This window comes from Thamnophis sirtalis, unplaced genomic scaffold (genome assembly GCF_051295495.1).
Source record: "Thamnophis sirtalis isolate CommonGarterSnake01/CBP01778 unplaced genomic scaffold, rThaSir2_p1.2 scaffold_13, whole genome shotgun sequence".
NCBI classification, from domain to species: domain Eukaryota; kingdom Metazoa; phylum Chordata; class Lepidosauria; order Squamata; family Natricidae; genus Thamnophis; species Thamnophis sirtalis.
The window spans coordinates 16,883,290-16,903,074 of NW_028261393.1; the positions used below are offsets into that span (position 1 = coordinate 16,883,290).

Below are 19,785 nucleotides of genomic sequence, written 5' to 3' on the forward strand. Positions count from 1 at the left end.
ACCGGGACTTGCAAATTGAAGCTGAGCAACTGTAGAAAAAGAAATTGTGTGTTGTCCCGATTGTAATTGGAGCCCTTGGAGCAATACCTAAAGGGCTACCTCGCTATTTGGAAAATTTAAATTTACCTGACTTGAACATTCTGACTCTACAAAAAACCATCCTACTTGGAACAGCTTATATCCTCCGGCGTTACCTTAACAGTTCCTAGGTCCTTAGTTAGGACTCGAGCTGTTGAGCTACCAACCAGCCCCAAAGGCTGTGAATCTCACCAAAGACTAACCACAAATAATAACAACAACAACAACAATAATAATAACAGAAAAGATGTGATAAAATCAAGAATGGAGAGTTGGCAGAACAAAGCACTGCATGGCCAATTTCTGGAAAAAATAAAAGATAAAGTGGACAGTGAACAAATTTGGTTATGGTTAACAACAGGTACATTAAAGAAAGAAACAGAGTCACTAATCCTGGCTGCGCAAGAACAAGCTATCCGCACAAATGCCATTAAGGCCAAAATCGAAAAATCCTCTGATGATGCCAAATGCAGACTTTGCAAAGAAGCTGATGAAACTGTTGATTACATACTCAGCTGCTGTAAATAAAATTGTGCAGACTGATTATAAATTGCGGCACAATTCAGTAGCACAAATGATCCATTGGAATTTGTGCAAAAATTATAATATTAAAACAGGAACCAACTGGTGGGAACATCAGCCTGAAAAAGTCACTGAAAATCAGATGGTCAAGATCTTGTGGGATTTCCGTATACAAACGGACAAAATACTGGCGCATAATACACCAGACATCACACTGGTTGAGAAAAATAAGGTCACAATCATAGACATCGCAATACCAGGTGATAGCATGGTCACCGAGAAGGAACATGAAAAAATCGCAAAATACCAGGACTTAAAAATCGAAATTCAACGACTGTGGCACAAACCAGCAGTGGTAATTCCAGTGGTAATTGGCACACTGGGTGCTATTCCAAAAGCACTGGAATTACATTTAAAACAGTTAAAAATTGACAAAATCACCATCAGTCAAATGCAAAAGGCCGCACTGCTTGGATCTGCACGCATATTACGAAAATACGTTATGACGTCCTAGGCCCCTGGGTGGGGCCCGACTAGTAACCAATGCCAAATCCGGCGAAACAACTGGCCGCTGTGATACAATTGTACAACAACAACAATAATAATAATAGACGGATTAAAAAATCTAATTAAAAGAAAAACTTAGCCCTTCTCCTTTTGCTCTGCAAAACAAAAGTAGAGGAAAGGATAGAGGTGTCCCAAACCCCAGCTGTTTACAGCAAATTTCTCACACACACAAAAGCCCAAACACTCTGCAACTAGCATTGCCAAGAAGCTGTCCAGGACCACGCAAAGATCCCCTTTCCAGCCGAGAGCCACCAATTCAGCAGGAAAGGAGGCAGTGGGGCTGGCCCCGGACCAGCAGGGAGGGAGAGGGCCAGCTGCCGGCAGAGGGGAAAAACCCCGGAGCTTTTCCATTGGATGAGAAAGCCCTTTGAGTTGGAAAGGGAAGGAGCCGTGGCATCCAGCAAACGGGCACAGGATAGCCAGCCAGCCAGCCAGCCAGGAGGAAAGGCAGTCATCCTGATAAGTTGTTTGTGCAACACAGGGAGGGAAGGTCATTTGATAAATATGGCGATGACGACACCCCCAGGGCAAAGCTATCACCTCTCTCTCTCTCATCACACAAGCCAAAAAAATAATGAGGAAGCCAAGGTCTTAGCAGTTGCAATAAGTAAACACCACATCTACCCTATGTTGCAAGATGCCCGGCTTACTGGCGAATTAACACCTCCCAACGGTGCCCAGCCCACAGCTTTCTTGCAACACTGGCATGGCTTCACAGAAAGGTGGGGGGGGGGGGGACAAAGCAAACCAACTGCCTTGGCCAATCACCCTCCGTTTCAAAAGGGAGCTTCTGTTTACTGGCCTGGACTGAAGGACTTCGGAAGAAGGGCAACTCCCCAGCGCACTTCAGTGATGGAATGCAAACAGATTTTCAGGGAAATGGACGGAAGAGCTAATTCTAAATACCCAACACCCTGCTTGAGTTTACCCAACACTCGGTTGACCAATACTCCCTTAGGAGAAACATAGAATCTGGTCCTCACCCCATCACCCTCCTTCCCACCCCTTTCCAAAAGCCACCAACTAAAGTAACCATGGATTAGGACAGAGGGGGCATTCAGCAGGTTCTGACCAGTTTTGGAGACCTGGTAGTGGAAATTTTGAGTAGTTCGGAGAACCAGTAAATACTGACTGGCCCCACCCCCATCTATTCTCTGCCTCCCGAGTCCCAGCTGATCAGGAGGGAATGGGGATTTTGCAGTATCCTTCCCTTGCCACGCCCACCAAGCCACGCCCACAGATCCAGGAGTAAAAAAAAATTTGAATCCCACCACTAGATTAAGGTATTATGTGAAGCTAGACACGTTCTTTGTATTGTGCTGTAAACTGGAGTTTATCCTGCAAACTACAGTTACAGATGCTGTGCTTTAGTAAGATGCACACGTGAGACAGCAGAACAAACACAAGGGATGCCTTTTCTCCCAGTGGTTCGTAGTCTCCAGGAGGAGGACATGCTGGACTTTGAACAGCCATGAAATAAAGTGCAACATTTTGTGGCAGCTCTGATTGAATGCCGAGCTCTTTTTCTGCAAAGCCATCCCTGCCCACTCCAGGCTGAAGAGGAGAGGGGAGAGGGGAAAGGAAGGAGAGAAGGAGATGGAGGAGAGGATGAAGGGGAAGGAGAGGGGGCAGGAGAGAGGGGAGAGGGAGGGAGGGGAGGAGGAAAAGGGGATGAAATGGAGGAGAGAAGAAGGGAGAGGAACAAGAGACGAGAGGGGGCAGGAGAGAAGGGAGACGGAAGAGGGAGGGGAAAGGGAGAAGAGGATGAAAGGGAGAAGAGAAGAAGGGAGAAGAACAAGATGGGAGAGATGGAGAGGAAAGGAGGAGAAGGCAGGGGAGAGGCAGAAGAGGATGAAAAGGAGAAGACGGGAGAAGAACGATGGGAGAGGTGGAGAGGAGAGAAGGAGAGGGCAGGGGAGAGGGAAGAGGGGAGGGGAGAGGAAAGGAGATAAGATGAGAGGAGGAGAGGAGGAGGAGAGGGCAGGAGAGAGAGGAAAGGGAAGAGAGAGAGGAGGATGAAAGGGAGAAGGGAGAGGAACAAGAGGGGAGAGGGAAAAGGGGAGGGGAGAGGAAAGGAGTTGAGAGGAGGAGGAGGAGAGAGGGGAGAGGGAAGAGGAGGGGAGGGGAAAGGGAGAAGAGGATGAAAGGGGGAAGAGAAGAATGGAGAAGAACAAGATGGGAGAGGTAGAGAGGAGAGGAGGAGAAGGCAGGGGAAAGGGAGAAGAGGATGAAAGGGAGAAGAAGGGAGAAGAACGATGGGAGAGGTGGAGAGGAGAGAAGGAGAGGGGAGGGGAGAGGAAAGGAGATAAGATGAGAGGAGGAGAGGGCAGGAGAGAGGGGAGAGGGAAGAGAGAGAAGAGGATGAAAAGGAGAAGAGAAGAAGGGAGAGGAACAAGAGAGGAGAGGAGGAGAGGGAAGGAAAGATGGGAAAGGAGAGGGAAGAGGAGAAGAGAAACTGTGCTTATCCCCTTACCTCTTCCACTGGGATGAAAGAACTGGGGCCTCTTCCCAGCTGCTGGGGGATTTTTATCCCTCTATCCTGGGAATAAAAGAAAGGATGTTACAAGACACTCCCATCCTGAACACACCCCTGTTGTCCTCAAGGCTTCAAAGGGGAAGCGCCCCACCCGAGAGAGCCGGGATCAAACAGCCTCAGGGATCCCACGGGAGGAGGAAGACAAAGCCGCAAGGCCAAAGAGCAGAGATGGGGGGCAGAGAGGAGCACACCTAGCCCAGAGCAATCCTTATCCCGATTTCCCAGGGGGGGAAAAAACCCCACTTGCTGATAAACTGTTCCCTGCCCTCCCCCTCCCCCCCATGGGAAGGCTGCAGGAACTGCATCAGAGGCACCTGCCCAAACCTGGCTAGCCCAGCAGAAAGACTGACTTAAGGTGCAGCCAGGTGCATGGCAGGGCAGGCAGTGAGGCTGAGGACCAACCCCCCAAATAACAAGCTCCCATATTTGACCTCAACTGCCCCAACCTCCACCACCGCCAAGGACCAGGATTCCTTGCTATGGATCGGGACATCCGTGCTGTGTAATGGAGTTCGGGCTTACATCAGCCGGAGATGCTGCTCATTTTACTTCACTTCCCACACCCACCTCTGCCCTGGAGAAGCTGGAGATCTTTAACCCAGTTTCCTTTTCTTATTTCGCTGAGCTGACGGTGCCAAATGAAAAGAAGGAGGGGGGGGGAAACCCTCCAGGCTATTAGGCTATCAAGACAGCTGATCCTACCCATTGCTGGGTGAATTCCATGACTAAGTCAACAGAAAGCAGATGTTTCTTTCTTTGAAACGCCTCCCTCCCTCCCTCCCTCCGCCAACTCAAGGTGGCACCAATTCTACCTCTGGCTCTACAGGGCAGTAGCTCCAGAATAATTGCATGCCCAATGTTTATTTATTTGTATCCCACCATTATTATTTGAGATTTGATCACCCCGGGTGGTTAACATCGTATCATATCACATGGCAGAATAACAGCGTTGGAAGGGACCTGGGAGGTCTTCTAGTCCAACCCCCTGCTCAAGCAGGAGACCCTGTATCATTTTAGACCAATGGTGGTCCAATCTCCTCCAGGGATGTAGCACCCACAATATTGCATTCTGATTGCCCATTACTGTATTTCTCAACCTTGGCCACTTGAAGATGTCCGAACTTCAATTCCCAGAATTCCCCAGCCAGCGAATGCTGGCTGGGGAATTCTGGGAGTTGAAGTCCGGACATCTTCAAGTGGCCAAGGTTGAGAAACACTGGTCTATTATTATATTAATGTACATCAATAGATGTACATTATAGATCAATAGATCAATAGTCCTCGACTTACAGCCATTTGTTTAGTGACCGTTCGAAATTTTTTTACAAATAAGGCTGCAAACATATCCACACACACCAAAATTCTTCTCTGCATAAGTGGGTTTATATGGTACCCCAAAGCAGAAGGCCAGAGCTACTTAAAACCAGAGTTAGTCCATAGGTATGGCTCACCGCAGTGTGTAACACAGGGCTCTGACAGTATAAGTCACTTTTCTGGAACTTTTTTTCTTTTGTCCTATGGAAAAATACAGACGGAAACACTTTTTTTCCAATGTAGAATGCTTTCTATTTGGCGGTGAAAATTTGCACTAGGACAGTGTTTCTCAACCTTGGCTACTTGAAGATGTCTGGACTTCAACTCCCAGAATTCCCCAGCCAGCGAATGCTGGCTGGGGAATTCTGGGAGTTGAAGTCCGGACATCTTCAAGTGGCCAAGGTTGAGAAACACTGCACTAGAACAACAGCCTGTCTGGGTTAGGAATGACTAATTTCTCTGTTTCAGACATTCTTTAAAATGGAAATCTTCATTAAGATTTCACAGCAACCCAATGTGACAGGCCATGAAGCAATTGCCATGATAAGAGTCACCTGGAAGTCACAAAGGTGCTTCTTCCAAAAGGCAAGGTAGGGTTTTTTTTGGGGGGTGGGGGTGTCCCTTGAAATCGTTTCGCTTCTCATCCAAGAAATTTCTTCAGTTCACTTCTTGGACGAATTTTAGCTTGGGAGCAGGGGTGGGTTTCAACCGGTTCGCGGTGGTCCCTGCGAACCGGTTGGTCGGCGAACCCGGAAGTAAGTAACTTCCAGGAACGGCGAAGGGCCCACCCGCCCATCCGCAGTCCTTACCCGGTTTTGACGAGTTCTGTGCTTCCACGCATGCGCAGGACGCATACAGCGCCTGCGCGATCCTCCAGGAGCAGCTGGAGCATCGCACAGACGCTAGTACGCATGCGTGCACCGCGCGTGTGTACGAGGACGCCGCCGAACCGGTTGGAACGGGGCGAGAAACCCACCCCTGCTTGGGAGCCTGTTTTTGCTGGCAGAGGCACCGCAGGCCGGTCTTTTACTGTTTCCAGGCTGGCCCAACGGGCCAGGTCTAAGCACCTAGTGGGCTGGATCTGGTCCACGGGCCTTGAGTTTGACACCCGTGTTCTAAGTGAACTTGAGGCAGGATGAACATTTGAACTGGCTCACATCTTCTTAACCAACACGCTAAGACCGCCCTTTCTTACAGAGCTGTTTCCTTTAAGCACGTCTCTTCCAAGAATGAGGAGGTTTTATGCGCCCAACAACCGCAGCTTCCAATCTCTTACCACAGAAAAACTTTCACAAAGAAAATTATGCTCAGCCGTGATGTGTAAAGCCGATCAACTCGAGGGCTTGTTACGGCTCTTTTGATGTGGCTTCGTAGCAAACACACTCCTTGCCACGAAATCAAGGGATACGATCAACCTTGTGATTTCTTAGGCAAACTTCATCCTTTGTTTTGTTTTTGTTTTCCTTCTTATGATTGTTTTTAAAATCTGACAGCTCTATAAAGGTGAACGGTCCCAGCAGTTTTTACAGCATGTGAGATACTGGCTTAGTACACGGTGTATAACGAGGCAACCTTGTTTGTAAATTTATGGGGTTATCACTTAGAATATTGTTTCTTAAATGCATGGTCCTAGGAGACCTGGGAATCCCCCACCCAAAAAAAAACCCCTCTCAGGGATCCTTGAAATCAAAATTATTTTCCAGCCCTTGTTGGAAAAGAATATAATATTAAAATTTCAGCATTTGAGGGGCTGCCACAAAGAAGAGGGGGTTAAATTTTTCTCCAAAGCACCAGAGGACAGGGCAAGAAATAATGGTTGGAAGTTGATCAAAGAGAGAAGCAACTTGGAATTAAGGAAAAACTTCCAAACAGTGAGGACAATTAGCAAGAGATTTGACAGTCACTTGTCTGAGATTGTATAGGTTCTTTTGTTTGAGCAGGGGGCTGGACTAGAAGACCTCCAAGGTCCCTTCCAGATTCCTATTCTCTGTTCTGTTCTGTTCTGTTCTGTTCTACTCTACTCTGCTCTGTTCTATTCTCCCATCTTATAATTCTGAGAAGAGGTACAGTGAATACATCAATTTCAATGTTTAATATAGTAAATATTGATAAATATAACTCACACTGTACAAAAAAAAGATTTGGGGTGCTCCATAATTATTAAAAGTGGGAAGGGGTCTTGAGAGAAAAAATAAGAAACACTGACTTAGACTATTGTGCAGGTGGGTCCCTGCTCCTGATTTAGTCAATTGGAATCATGAACAAATAGAATCATGATTAAGAAGAACTATATTTTGCATGAATCCAGCCTGCATGATGTTTAAAATAGTTACACTTTTGGAAACTGGCACTCAAAGGCATAAGTCTACTTGCAAACTAAAATCTCATAGAGTCACACCTGTTTAGGTAGAATCTGTGCCAGATACGTAATGTGTCAATCTGTTCTCCTCTTAGAGATGTTACACTACAGCATAACGTAAATAATGCTGAAAGCATAAGTAAAGCTGTCTTGGATACTGAGGGATGGAACAGGACTCATTTTTTTCCTCCCCTTCTCACGAAGCAAAAATCTCCACATTTTACCCACTCACGGTTCACTAGAAAGATAAAAGCAACCTGAGTCAACAGTTCGTAGAAATGCTGACTCCTGGATCTGAAAAAAAGAAATAATAATGGAGAGAAGCCAGCAACCGACAGCCGGAAGCCCAAACAAGATTTTCTGGAAGACCAGCTTTTACCCCTCTGCTCCCCGCAACCCCTCTGGCCCTCCCCAACACCAGCCCCACTCTGCCCCCCCCCCCCCGCAACACACATATCTGAAGTGAGCAAGTGCGACTCTTGATGGAAAATATATCCTGCAGAACTGCTGACTCTGCAGGCGTCTTTTCCAGCCGGCCAGCGAGAGAGCAAGCGCACACGTGATCCCTCAAAGGAAAACAGCAGGGCAAGAGCCAAGCAGCTGGCACAGGTTGCCAAATTGCTAGTTCAGCACCAGGTGCTTCAGCAAAGGGTAACTATGTTTAAAAAGTAGAGGTAGTCCTCGTCTTACATCAGTTCAATGAGTGACCATTCAAAGTTACCACAGTGACCTAGGACCATTTCCCACACTTAGGGCACTTGGCCTTTTTCACACTTATGGACATTTCTGTATCTCCCCACAGTCCCGTGATTTGCATTCGGTTCATATTTATGACGGTTGCAGTGTTTCTGGGGGGGGGGGTGTTCCACGTGATCCCCCTTTGCAACCTTCTGACAAGCAAAGTCAATGGGGAAGCCAGATTCACTTAACAACCAGGTTACTAACTTAACAACTGCAGTGATTCGCTTAACAACGGTGGCAAGAAAGGTCGTAAAATGAGGCAAAACTCACTTGACAAATGTCTCAATTAGCAATAGAAATTCTGGGCCCAGTTGTGGTCGTAAGTCGAGGATTACTTGCATTAAAATGGGGCGAGGTTGTTTCAAAAGATAAATCACCCTGGGTGGTTAACATCGTATCATATCACATTACAGAATAACAGCGTTGGAAGGGACCTGGGAGGTCTTCTAGTCCAACCCCCTGCTCAAGCAGGAGACCCTGTATCATTTTAGACCAATGGTGGTCCAATCTCCTCCAGGGATGTAGCACCCACAATATTGCATTCTGATTGCCCATTACTGTATTTCTCAACCTTGGCCACTTGAAGATGTCTGGACTTCAACTCCCAGAATTCCCCAGCCAGCATTCGCTGGCTGGGGAATTCTGGGAGTTGAAGTCCGGACATCTTCAAGTGGCCTAGGTTGAGAAACACTGGTCTATTATTATATTAATGTACATCAATAGATGTAAATTATAGATCAATACATCAATAGTCCTCGACTTACAGCCATTTGTTTAGTGACCGTTCGAAATTAAAACAGCACTTTTAGAAAGTGACTTACATCGGGTCCGTCACAGCTTTTCCACGGTCATGCGATCGAAATTCACACACATGGCAAAAGGCATGTATTTATGACAGTTAGAGAGTGTGATCCTCATTTACAATCTCCCAGCTGGTTTCTTACAAGCAAAGTCAATGGGGGAAGCAAGCTTTGCTTAACAACCACATGAGGCACTTAACAACTGAAATGGTTCCCTTAACAACTATGCCAAAAAAAAAAGGTTGTAAAATTGGGTGTGCAACTGCCTGGCTTGGCAACAGAAATTCTAGTCCCAATTGTGGGATTTCTGACTGTGTAAAGTCAAGGACAACCTGTACAGCATTAACAGTGTCTTTTAGCCAAGAGCAGCAAATATGAGAATTCTGAATATTTAATCAACATTATTTCAATATTTGGCAAGCTTATTCTTTCTCCAGATAGATTTAGATGCAACGACACCACACCTTAATTACAATTAGGCAGCAGGCTGCCTCCCCCACTCCTTTACATTTTAAATTTGATTAATTTGCACCACAAACATGTTGTTTTGTGCTTGATGTTTTCCTACCAGTTAACAGTTGATTTCACACATGTCACTTGAGGCTAGAATCTGCCTGCATGGCTTGGATTTTGCTCAAACAAGATTTGCAGTACTTAAGGCAAAATAATAATAATAATTATTATTATTATTATTTACTGCGAAAATACGTTACGACGTCCTAGGCCCCTGGGTGGGGCCCGACTAGTAACCAATGCCAAATCCGGCGAAACAACTGGCCGCTGTGATACAATTGTATAATAATAATAATAATAATAATAATAATAATAATAATAATAATAATAATAATAATAGGTGATCCCAATCCAATCCTATCTCTCTATTCCAAATTTCCAATCCCCTATTACTACACTAGCTTTATGAGAATAGTTTATGAGACCAGAGGTTTAATCTTCTGAGCTTTCGGAGTCGTGTTGGAGCCCATCCTCAGGGAATTTCTTTCTCACAAGGAAGAGAGACAGAAGTTGATAAGAGACAGACGTGCCCTGAGGATGGTCTCCAGCACGCCTCCAAAAGCTCAGAAGACTAAGCCTCTCAGAGAAGTTTCCTGAGAATGAGCTTCAGCATGAGACTGAAAGTTTGGAAGACTGAACCTCTGGTCCTGGTTACTGACCCAGACTGGATCCTGCAGGAATTATTTCTTCTCTCCCAATCCACAAAAGGTGTGGTGATATGACTCATTGTGACCCTCATAGTTTCAGATCTCAACCAACTACTTGGCTATCAAGTTATCATTCATGGAGCCAAGTCACTTTTCATATTGATCTAGATGTCAATCTTGGGATACCAGTTGTTAACCTCTTATATTGTGCTTGATCCCACTGGATAAGGACAGGAGACACTGGTAACCTGCATTACAGTCACAAGTCCCTTTTCTTCAAGGATGGACAAGATCTAAAGATACTAGATACCAGTACATGACAGTAACTTGAGAAGTCAAGACAGTCTTCCTCAGTGTGGTGTACTGGCCCGCAACCCGATTATCCTCATTCTAGCATATAGGTCAATTTTTTTGAGGACATTAGATTGGAGAACATGGACAAATGCAGAATTGGTTGACTCCCAATTATTGATTATTCAAGTCTACAAGCCAGTTCAAGGTAAGCAGGTAGAGGCGGCTTCTTGTGACTTTTGAAAAACAATTGCTTCTAATTCAATCTCTTCCCATCTTCATTGCTTTTCAGATTCTTCCTCTAGTCTTTAAAAGTCCTGTTTCTGCCCATGGTTGCTTCTCATCCTTATGAGCAACCTCTTTCTATCAAGAGCCCCACAAAAAGTTCAAATGCATCCAGTCTAACTTCAGAATAATTCCACTTCCTACCAAGTGATTCTCCTGACAAAAGACAAACCCTTAATTGGTAAAGGTTCCCCTCGCACATATGTGCTAGTCTTTCCCGACTCTAGGGGGCAGTGCTCATCTCTGTTTCAAAGCCGAAGAGCCAGCGCTGCCCAAAGACATCTCCGGTCATGTGGCTGGCATGATTAACCACCGAAGGGACATGGAACACTGTTACCTTCCCATCAAAGGTGGTTCCTATTTTTCAACTTGCATTTTTACATGCTTTCAAACTGCTAGGTTGGCAGGAGCTGGGACAAGTAATGGGAGCCCACTCAGTTACGCTAGGGATTTGAACCGTCGAACTGCCGACTTTTCTGATCGACAGGCTCAGCATCTTAGCCACTGAGCCACCGCATCCCTTAATTGGTAGAAATACTGAAACCAAAGGAAAACCTCCACTAATAACTTTGTTTGCAAATCCAACATTCCTCACTTCCCAGAGCTAAAGACTCATAAGCATTTCTCAAAGTGCCATAAAATCAGGGATCTTGGGTTTAATATCTCCAAAACAACCGAGATCTAAACTGGGTTACACAGAAATAGAGAGGGCTAAAAAAACCTCAGATAACCATGATTGGCTTCATCACTCCTTCTCACAAATATCAGTCAACACAAAACATGCCTTAACAGGCTAACCCAGAGTTCTTGGAAAAAGATAAAGTCTTCCCCATAACTACCACAGGCTAATACTACCATGAGTACAGATGCTCAAGGACAGCAGGGGTAATATCGAACTTGTTCCTCTGGAATTCCCCAGTTGTTATCTTAGCATTGGAGTGCAGTTATAAGTGCTACACAGCCCGCCCTGGATTTCCTCTAATGGAGAGATATTCCGCCATTATGGCTAGAACAAGATTCTACCCTCAGCCCAGCTAGAATGTGTTCATTGAACAGGGAGGAAATATCATTCTCTTCTTCAGTCTACAACAAAAGATCTTGGAGATCTCTTCTTTTCTTTGTCCACTGCTGAAGATGAGTGCAAACTTGTGTTCAAGTACTCCTTGCCTTATGACTCATCATTTAGTGGCTGCTTGCGGTTATGACGGAGCTTCCTGGGAAAACTTACACGACTTGGTTCTGAACTCCCTTCCCCCAGTGACCATATTCCAAGCAACTGGCCATCATTTATGGCTGTTTGCAGCATCCTGCAAGCCACATGACCATGTTTTATGATGTTTTTGTCAAAAAGTCGCATTTATTTCCGGTTTTTACCAAAACTGGCCCCTAATGAACTCCAATTACACTTAGGGATCAAAAATAGATCCAATAATCAGATTGGTCTATTGGGTAACTTACTGTACGACATCATGACTTACGACCGTTGAAGGGTAAGCTCCCTTAAGGTCATAAGTCAAAGACTACCTATTATTCATCAGAGTTGATCATCATTCAGCTTTGCTCTGAACTCTTCACGATTTCGGCACCCTTGATAACAGAGTTCAAAATCTTCCCAAGTCTCAGTACTATCATTTTTTGCAGTTTGGTGGTAACATTAAAAGCTAAAGCTTCAATACATCAGGTCAGGTTAAAAGAACTGGCAAACCAGCTATTGCTTATTCCATCCCTCCCCCTTTAAGAAACAAAGAGGTTGATTCTAGATACTTTTGACAGGCGAAAAATGACATCAACATGTTCTTCTAAATTTAAATTCAATTTTCTGGTTTACCTCTGGAAGTAGTGGGTGTTCCATCACTGGAGGTTTTCATGAAGAGACGGGACCGCTATTTGTCCAGAATGGTATAGAGCTGTGATGGCGAACGTATGGCATGCATGCCAGAGGTGGCATGCAGAGCTCTCTCTGTGGGCGCATGCACTGTCTCCAGCTGCTCTTCTGGTTTCCGGCGTGTGTATGCATGCCAGCTAGCTGATCTTTGTGCGTGCTGGAGCACCAAAAACCCGAAGACCAGCTGGCCAGTGTGTATACACACGACGCTGGCCGCCTGGTCTTTGTGTTTCCAGGGCTCTGGCACGCAGAAAGAGCAGCTGCCCAGCACGCATGCGTGCAATGTAAACCAAAAGAGCAGGTGGCAGCATGCAAATCCACTGGCCAGCTGGTCTTTGGGTTTCCGGAGCTCCGACACAAGCAAAGACGAGCTGGCCGGAAACCAGAAGACGAGCTGGCCGGCACACGTATGTTCACAGGCCAACTGGCCTCCAAGTTTCTGGGCCCTCCATTTACACATGCGCTCAGTTTGACCACTCAGGTTTACCATCACTGGTATAGACTCTCCTAATCAAGGAAGGGGCTGGACTGGAAGACCTCCAAGGTCCCTTCCAACCATATTATTCTACATTTCCAATATTATTTCTGCTTTAATTTATGCAAAGGCTGGATTGACAGGTTATGTTATACAATATGTCAACAGCCTCACTGAGATTGACACCAAAGTTTAGGGCTCAGCAATGGAAGTTTAATCAGCAAACCATAGTTAAACAAATCATGGTTTACTGCAATGAATGCATTGAGGTCCACATATTGCTTTTGCAGGTAGCACGGCCTAATTGAACTAATCCCCTTCAGTGTAGAAATTGTCTGGCAAGGGGCCCAAGGTTTAGGAAAATACACCTACAGAATAATTAAGGCTTAATAAAACTAATCTATCATCACAACCACTTCCTCCAGCAGTGATGTCTATCCAATAATAGAAAATAATTATTTCAGAGAGAGCTAATCTGCCACCCCATCTCAAATTGCAGAATTAATTCTCCCTTCCCTCCCCCCTCCCAGAGCTGATATCAGGTAGCCAAATGACAAGGCAAGTACCAAGATGCTGACTGAGTGGGGTGACGATGCCACTTGTACTTAGTCAGAACTTGGCACCCACATTCCTGATAAGCAAGTCAGGAGAGGTTAAGCAAATTACAAGCCAGGCTTCAAAACAAGGTTATTATATCGTCACCAACTCTGAAGGCCGAAGTTTACCCAACCTATTGGAGACAATGCAAACAAACCAAATAATGATGGATCAGCTATTTAGATCTACATTTTCATTATGAAAAGAAAGAAAGAAAGAAAGAAAGAAAGAAAGAAAGAAAGAAAGAAAGATCCTAGAAGATGACTAATGCTAAAATCCCCCACTGTGTAAACATACTGCTCATCAAAATGACAGACATTAATTCACATAGAGCCATCACATCTGATCTATTTGTTTCAAAACCAGAGCCATCAATTCTGGACTGTAGCAATCTGGGTCGCCATTAGATGTCAACAAAAAGATACAGAGAAAAGGCTACTATTTAATATCTGCCTGGATATATAATATTGTAGGTATCTAATACTATCTAATAACTGCCTGGATTTTTGAAGTTCAGATCAGATATCTGTAATCAGGAACAAAACCAACCCCTTAGCTAGGTTGAACATACTTCATCAGGGCTCTGGTGACTATATTTATTATTTTAACTGATAACAGCCTGCAGTCTGAAAATTTGAAAATCTCTGGTTTAGGAATTCATTATTGCTATTATTAACAAGTTTACTCAGTGTTGGAAATAAATAAATTGGGGTCAAATATCTCTCTAAACCAGTGCTTCTCAACCTTGACAACTTTAAGAAGTGTTGGCTTTACACTTGGCAAATAAGGATTCTATTCTATTCTGTTCTGTTCCACTCCACTCCACAAATTCTGGAATTCTAAAGTTGCCAAGGTTGAGAAACACAGAAGAAGAGGTTGAGAAACGCAGAAGAAGATGTATGTATTTTATATTTTCAGTTTCTGATGTACAGTATTTTGAGCTTTCCTTACTTGACTCAAGTCTGATTATTTAACATCATCATAATGCACTTTAATTGCATTTATTTTGTAAGAGATAACAAGGCATGCTAAAAGTGTGTCTGAAGCACTGAATCCCTAATTCTACATTGACGGATCTAAGAAATCCAGTTTGTGTTGTTTTGGAAGAATAGATCCAGTTGCATACAAACTAATAAAGCCCCTTTATATTATCAGTTTGAAGACAACTCTTTTGAGAGCTTTCTTCTCATTTGAGTTGACCTTGCCATCTCTTTCAAACTATCTTCTTCGTTTTGCTGTCATGTGATTGTATTTTTGTACTGGATATGTTTTATATGGTTTTTTTCTTTTCTGTTTAAGCCATCAAGAGTTGTTTTGATTGCAGTAGCACAGAAATTGTTTAATAAATACATACAGTACTGTAGAGCCAGTTTGGTGTAGTGGGTTAAGGCGTCAGACTAGTAACTGGGAGACAGTGAGTTCTACCCGCACCTTAGGCATGAAGCCAACTGATTGACCTTGGGCCAGTCACTCTTTTTTAGCCCTAGGAAGGAGGCAATGACAAATGACTTGTGAAATCTGGCAGTAACTTATCCAGGCAGTTTCTAGAAGTGAAGATTGACTCAAAAGCACCTTCTCTCCCAAAATACATACATAACATTTGTCAATCTTTTGGAGCTCATAATTGTCAACTGCAATAATCTTCTAAGACATACTTTGCTACAATCTCTTCCCCACCCACCATCCCACTGCCAAACATGTCTTCTTATTCTGCCTTCTGAAATGGCACATCTCTGGGCATGCAATATTTAGTAATCTCATAGAAGTTCTCGCTTTCTCTGATTAATTCTGCATTTGCCCTACTTTCCAGGCCAGCAGAAGGAGGAGATGTCTCATGGCACCTTTTCAGGCTAACCAATTTTATTAAAAGGCAGACATTTTTGGGAGCTGCACTTGATATAACTTTTAATAAAATCTGTTATTCTGGACAGGTGTTACAGACGGCTTCTGATTTTTGGCTAACATAGCAACTACCATGTCTCTCCTCCTACAGTGTTTGCAGACTAGGCAATCAACTCCATTCCTTGTTCGACCATCAGGATTTGAAAGTCACCCTAATGATGCAGAAGGGGCCATTGCAGGAATGTTTGAATTGGATATACATTTTAAAGAAAAGGATAATCTCTCCTTCAATGGAAAGACATCTAAAAAACCTGGCAAAGCCAGTGCAAACTGAATAATTTTTATAAATAAATTGTATTACTGTTGTTCTTCTCTTCCTTCCTAGTATCTATCTCTTCCCATTTATGGCTATAACCATGTTGTTTGTATCTTTCAATTTATATTGTTTTATTTGTTTACTAGTATGATTTGATAGCTTATTAGTAACCTTGACTATCACTAAGTATTGTGTCTTTTTATTCTTGATGAATGTATTTTATTCTCCTTATGTACACTGAGAGCATATGCACCAAATTCTTTGTTTGTCCAATCACACTTGGCCAATAAAGAATTATATTCTGTTCTGTTCTGTTCTATTCTATTCTAATGTATTTATCCTCAGCTAGATGCTTGATTATAATTGAACAATAACTTGCTGGGTTTCTAACACAAAGTAAGCCATAAACCAGAGTGATCAATCTCAAACAGCATGCTAATCCAAAATACAAGCAAAACATGTGACGACTTAATGTATTTGCGAAATTAGTTTCTAAGAAAAAGTTTAGTTTAGTTTAGTTTAGTTTCCTTTATTTGTATGCCGCCCTTTTCCCTGGGGGGACTCAGGGCGGCTCACAATTCAAAAAGGGGGGGGAAGAGACACACAGTAGACAATACAACATGTTAAAAAGAGAGCACAACAGTCACACAATTTGGGTGGGGCTGGAATCTTAACCCCAGGCCAGCCGGGACAGCCAGATCTTTAAAGCTGCGCAGAAGGACTGGAGGGTGGTGCTTCTAACTTTCTAAGAAAAAATCATGGGCTGCCCCCTAACTCCACTGGATGAAATCGCCAGGACCCACTGTCTCAGCAGAGTGAGGAAAATCCTCAGGGATGACCCTGACACACCCTGGATAGCATTTCTTTACTCTCCTACCATCAGGTAAGAGATATAGAAGCATAGCCAGCTGAACAAATAGACTGAAAAATAGCTTTTATCTATGGGCTGTCAGACTTTTAAATGCAACATAACACCACAATCAGGCTAATGTGATAGACTTGCAGTGCCAGTATAACGTGCAACATGTATGTACCGGTGTAATATAAAAAGATAAAAGTTCCCCTCGCACATATGTACTACTCATTCCCAACTCTAGCGGGTGGTGCTCATCTCCATTTCAAAGCCGAAGAGCCAGCACTGTCTGAAGACGTCTCCTTGGTCATGTGGCCAGCATGACTAAACGCCGAAGGAGCATGGAACACTGTTACCTTCCCACCAAAGGTGGTCCCTATTTTTCTACTTGCATTTTTACATGTTTTCGAACTGCTAGGTTGGCAGAAACTGGAACAGGTAACGGGAGCTCACATTGTTACGCGGTGCTAGGGGTTCGAACTGCCAAACTGCCAACCTTTCTGATTGACAAGCTCAGCGTCTTAGCCACTGAGCCACAGCGTCCCTCATGGTGGAATATTATAGTCTGTGTGTGTGTGTGTGTGTGTGTGTGTGTGTGTGTGTGTGTGTTAGTATGTATGTGGGTATGTGTGTTAGTACTTATTGGGTTTAGGGATTTCTTTTTACTTATTGATTTGTTGAGATGTATTCTGTGTCCTTGGCTGGGCTGCACCAGGGAGGCTCATTCAATTTCATTATGCACATGTTGTGCATCAAAGGTTTGATTTCATTTGATAACCCATAATTAGTTGGGGTGACACCCCAACAAATACCACCAAATTACTTGAAACTGGTCCATCTTCTTCAATGTCACAATGTCAGTCTGCTGTGTTCCAAACTCTGGTACATTCACATGACAGTGTATCCACCAATTACCCAAAGCGTGCATGCCAACCCAACTTCTGCAATAAACTTATCATTTACAACAGTCCTTGGCTTTCCAAAAACTACAGGTGGTCCTCCACTTACGACAACCACAATATAGCTCAAAATTTATGTTGCTAAGTGAGAAATTGGTTAAGCGAGTTTTGCCCCATTTTACGACTTTTCCTGCCATATGTTAAGTGAATCACTGCCCTTGTGATGAATTAATAGCAAGGTTGTTAAGTGAATTTGGCTTGACTTTGCTTGTCAGAAGGTCGCAAAAGTAGATCACATGACCTCTCCCCCCCCCCCCCCCGGACACTGCAACTGTCATAAATGTGAGTCAGTTGCCAAGCATCCGGATTTTAATCGTGTGGCCGTGGGGATGTTGCAACTGTGATAAATGCGAAAAAACGGTCATAAATCACTTTTTTCATCGACGTTGAAGAAGATGCATCAGTTTCATTGCAACTTTGAACGATCACTAAGTGAACCATTGTAAGTCGAGGACTACCTGTATTGATCTCCATCCAAACTAGCTAGTGAGGTTAATAATCAAGGATGCTGGGGGGACTACAAGTATTCTAGTACTCGTTGCAACAGAGATGTGGGCAGTTCTCAACGTACAACCATTTGTTTACTGATCGAAGTTGCAGTGACCTTGGAAAAAGTGACGTCTGACCGCTGCAGCATCCCCATCATCGGGGGATCAAAATTCGGGCACTGTGTATTTACAATGATTGTGGCATCCCAGAGTCATTTGCAACCTTCCCAGGCAGCTCCTGACAAGTGAAGTCAATGGCAGAAGCCAGCCTCCCCTGGAACTCTAATTCTCTCCTTTCCACCCAGAAGAATGGCATTTTGTCATTCTATTTCCTTCAATCCCTCTTCCAAAAATCTTGGTGGGGTTTTTGTTTTTGTTTTGCAAAGCCTTAATGTCTTACTGTGGTCTGGCGCATGCACACGCTAACACATGTCTTACTCAAGCAAACAAGCACGGGCTGTTTCCCTGTTTACTCTTACCCGTACTTCCTTCCCTTTCTTCTGTTATTTCCTTAGGTTGCATTTTACCTCCTCAGGGCGAGCAATCTGTTGCCTGTGTGCGTGTGCGCGCCTGCATGAGCTTTGCGTTGCGCCTGCGTGCATGTATTCGCACAAGCCAAAAAGCACATCTCTCTCTCTCACACGCACACAAACCTGCAGATTCAGTGGCTGTCTCTGAATACCCCACACAAAAGGTGACGATTCGGTGGACTCGGTCACAATTGCCTGGACTCTCCTAAAAATTAAGCCCTAAACTATGATTTGCAAATCGTGCCTGCTCAGTTCATAGAAGAGCCCGTATGCAACCCCAAACGGCCACCAAGCATTTGGCAGTTGGGTGAATCACAGCTACAAAGTGATATCCTTTTTAAACTGTCTCCAGGTTATGCGGGATCAGAATCTCCAACTTTCCTGTTCCTGGCAAGTGTCTGCTTTGGTGAGTGACTTTACAGCAGGGGTGTCAAACTCAAGGCCCGGGGGCTGAATCCGGCCCGCAGGGTGCTTAGATCTGGAACCCTGGAAACAGTGAAGGACTGGCTGGCCACATGCCCACCCAAGTTCCATTTTCGCTGGCAGAGAGTTGTGGGAGGCCACAGCAGCCAAAAACGGAGCTCGGGAGCCCGTTTGTGCTGGCAGAGCACTTGGGCTACCACAGGCACCCCCGACACGAGTGATGTCGAGATGGCCACACCCACCCTGCCCACGCCCACCCCGCCCCCCAAGGTCAAACACAACCCTGATGCAGCCCTCAATGAGATTGAGTTTGACATCCCTGCTTTACAGGCATTATAATGCCCTGGCACTTAACTTGCACCCTTCCTTCATCGTCAGATATGAGACGGATAGCAAATACATTTCATAATAAATAAAATAACATCATGGCATACATGATACCATTCACATTGTTTACTTATTCAGTTTTGTAAGGTCGCCAGTCTCAAAATCATGACTCTGAGCAGCGAACAGTATGCCAAGAAAATATTAAAAATGTTAAGATAAAAACATCACACTGAGAAAAACAGAAAAAACAACACACCTAGACATAGCAGTCGGGGTAAAAACACCCATCTATCACAAGTCAACATAACCACACCTCCTGATCTCCAGGCCTAGTAACACAACTGCTTCTGTCCTGACGCAACTGCTGAGAAAAACAGTATGTGTACTATGTGATTTTAACCCTTGTATTTGTTGGCTGGGTTTACACAGCACACTTA

At 44.3% G+C, this 19,785-nt stretch overlaps 1 protein-coding gene across 2 annotated transcripts in view; it reads right to left on the bottom strand.

Moving 5' to 3' along the window:
* The window catches only part of SESN2 (sestrin 2), a 47,811-nt gene that overhangs the window by 22,970 nt on the left and 5,056 nt on the right, over positions 1-19,785 (bottom strand). For both annotated transcript variants that reach the window (XM_087727864.1, XM_087727863.1), the window contains exon 2: positions 3,641-3,706. In XM_087727864.1, coding sequence (XP_087583990.1) covers positions 3,641-3,706 — 66 coding nt within the window. The remainder of the gene's footprint in view (positions 1-3,640; positions 3,707-19,785) is intronic.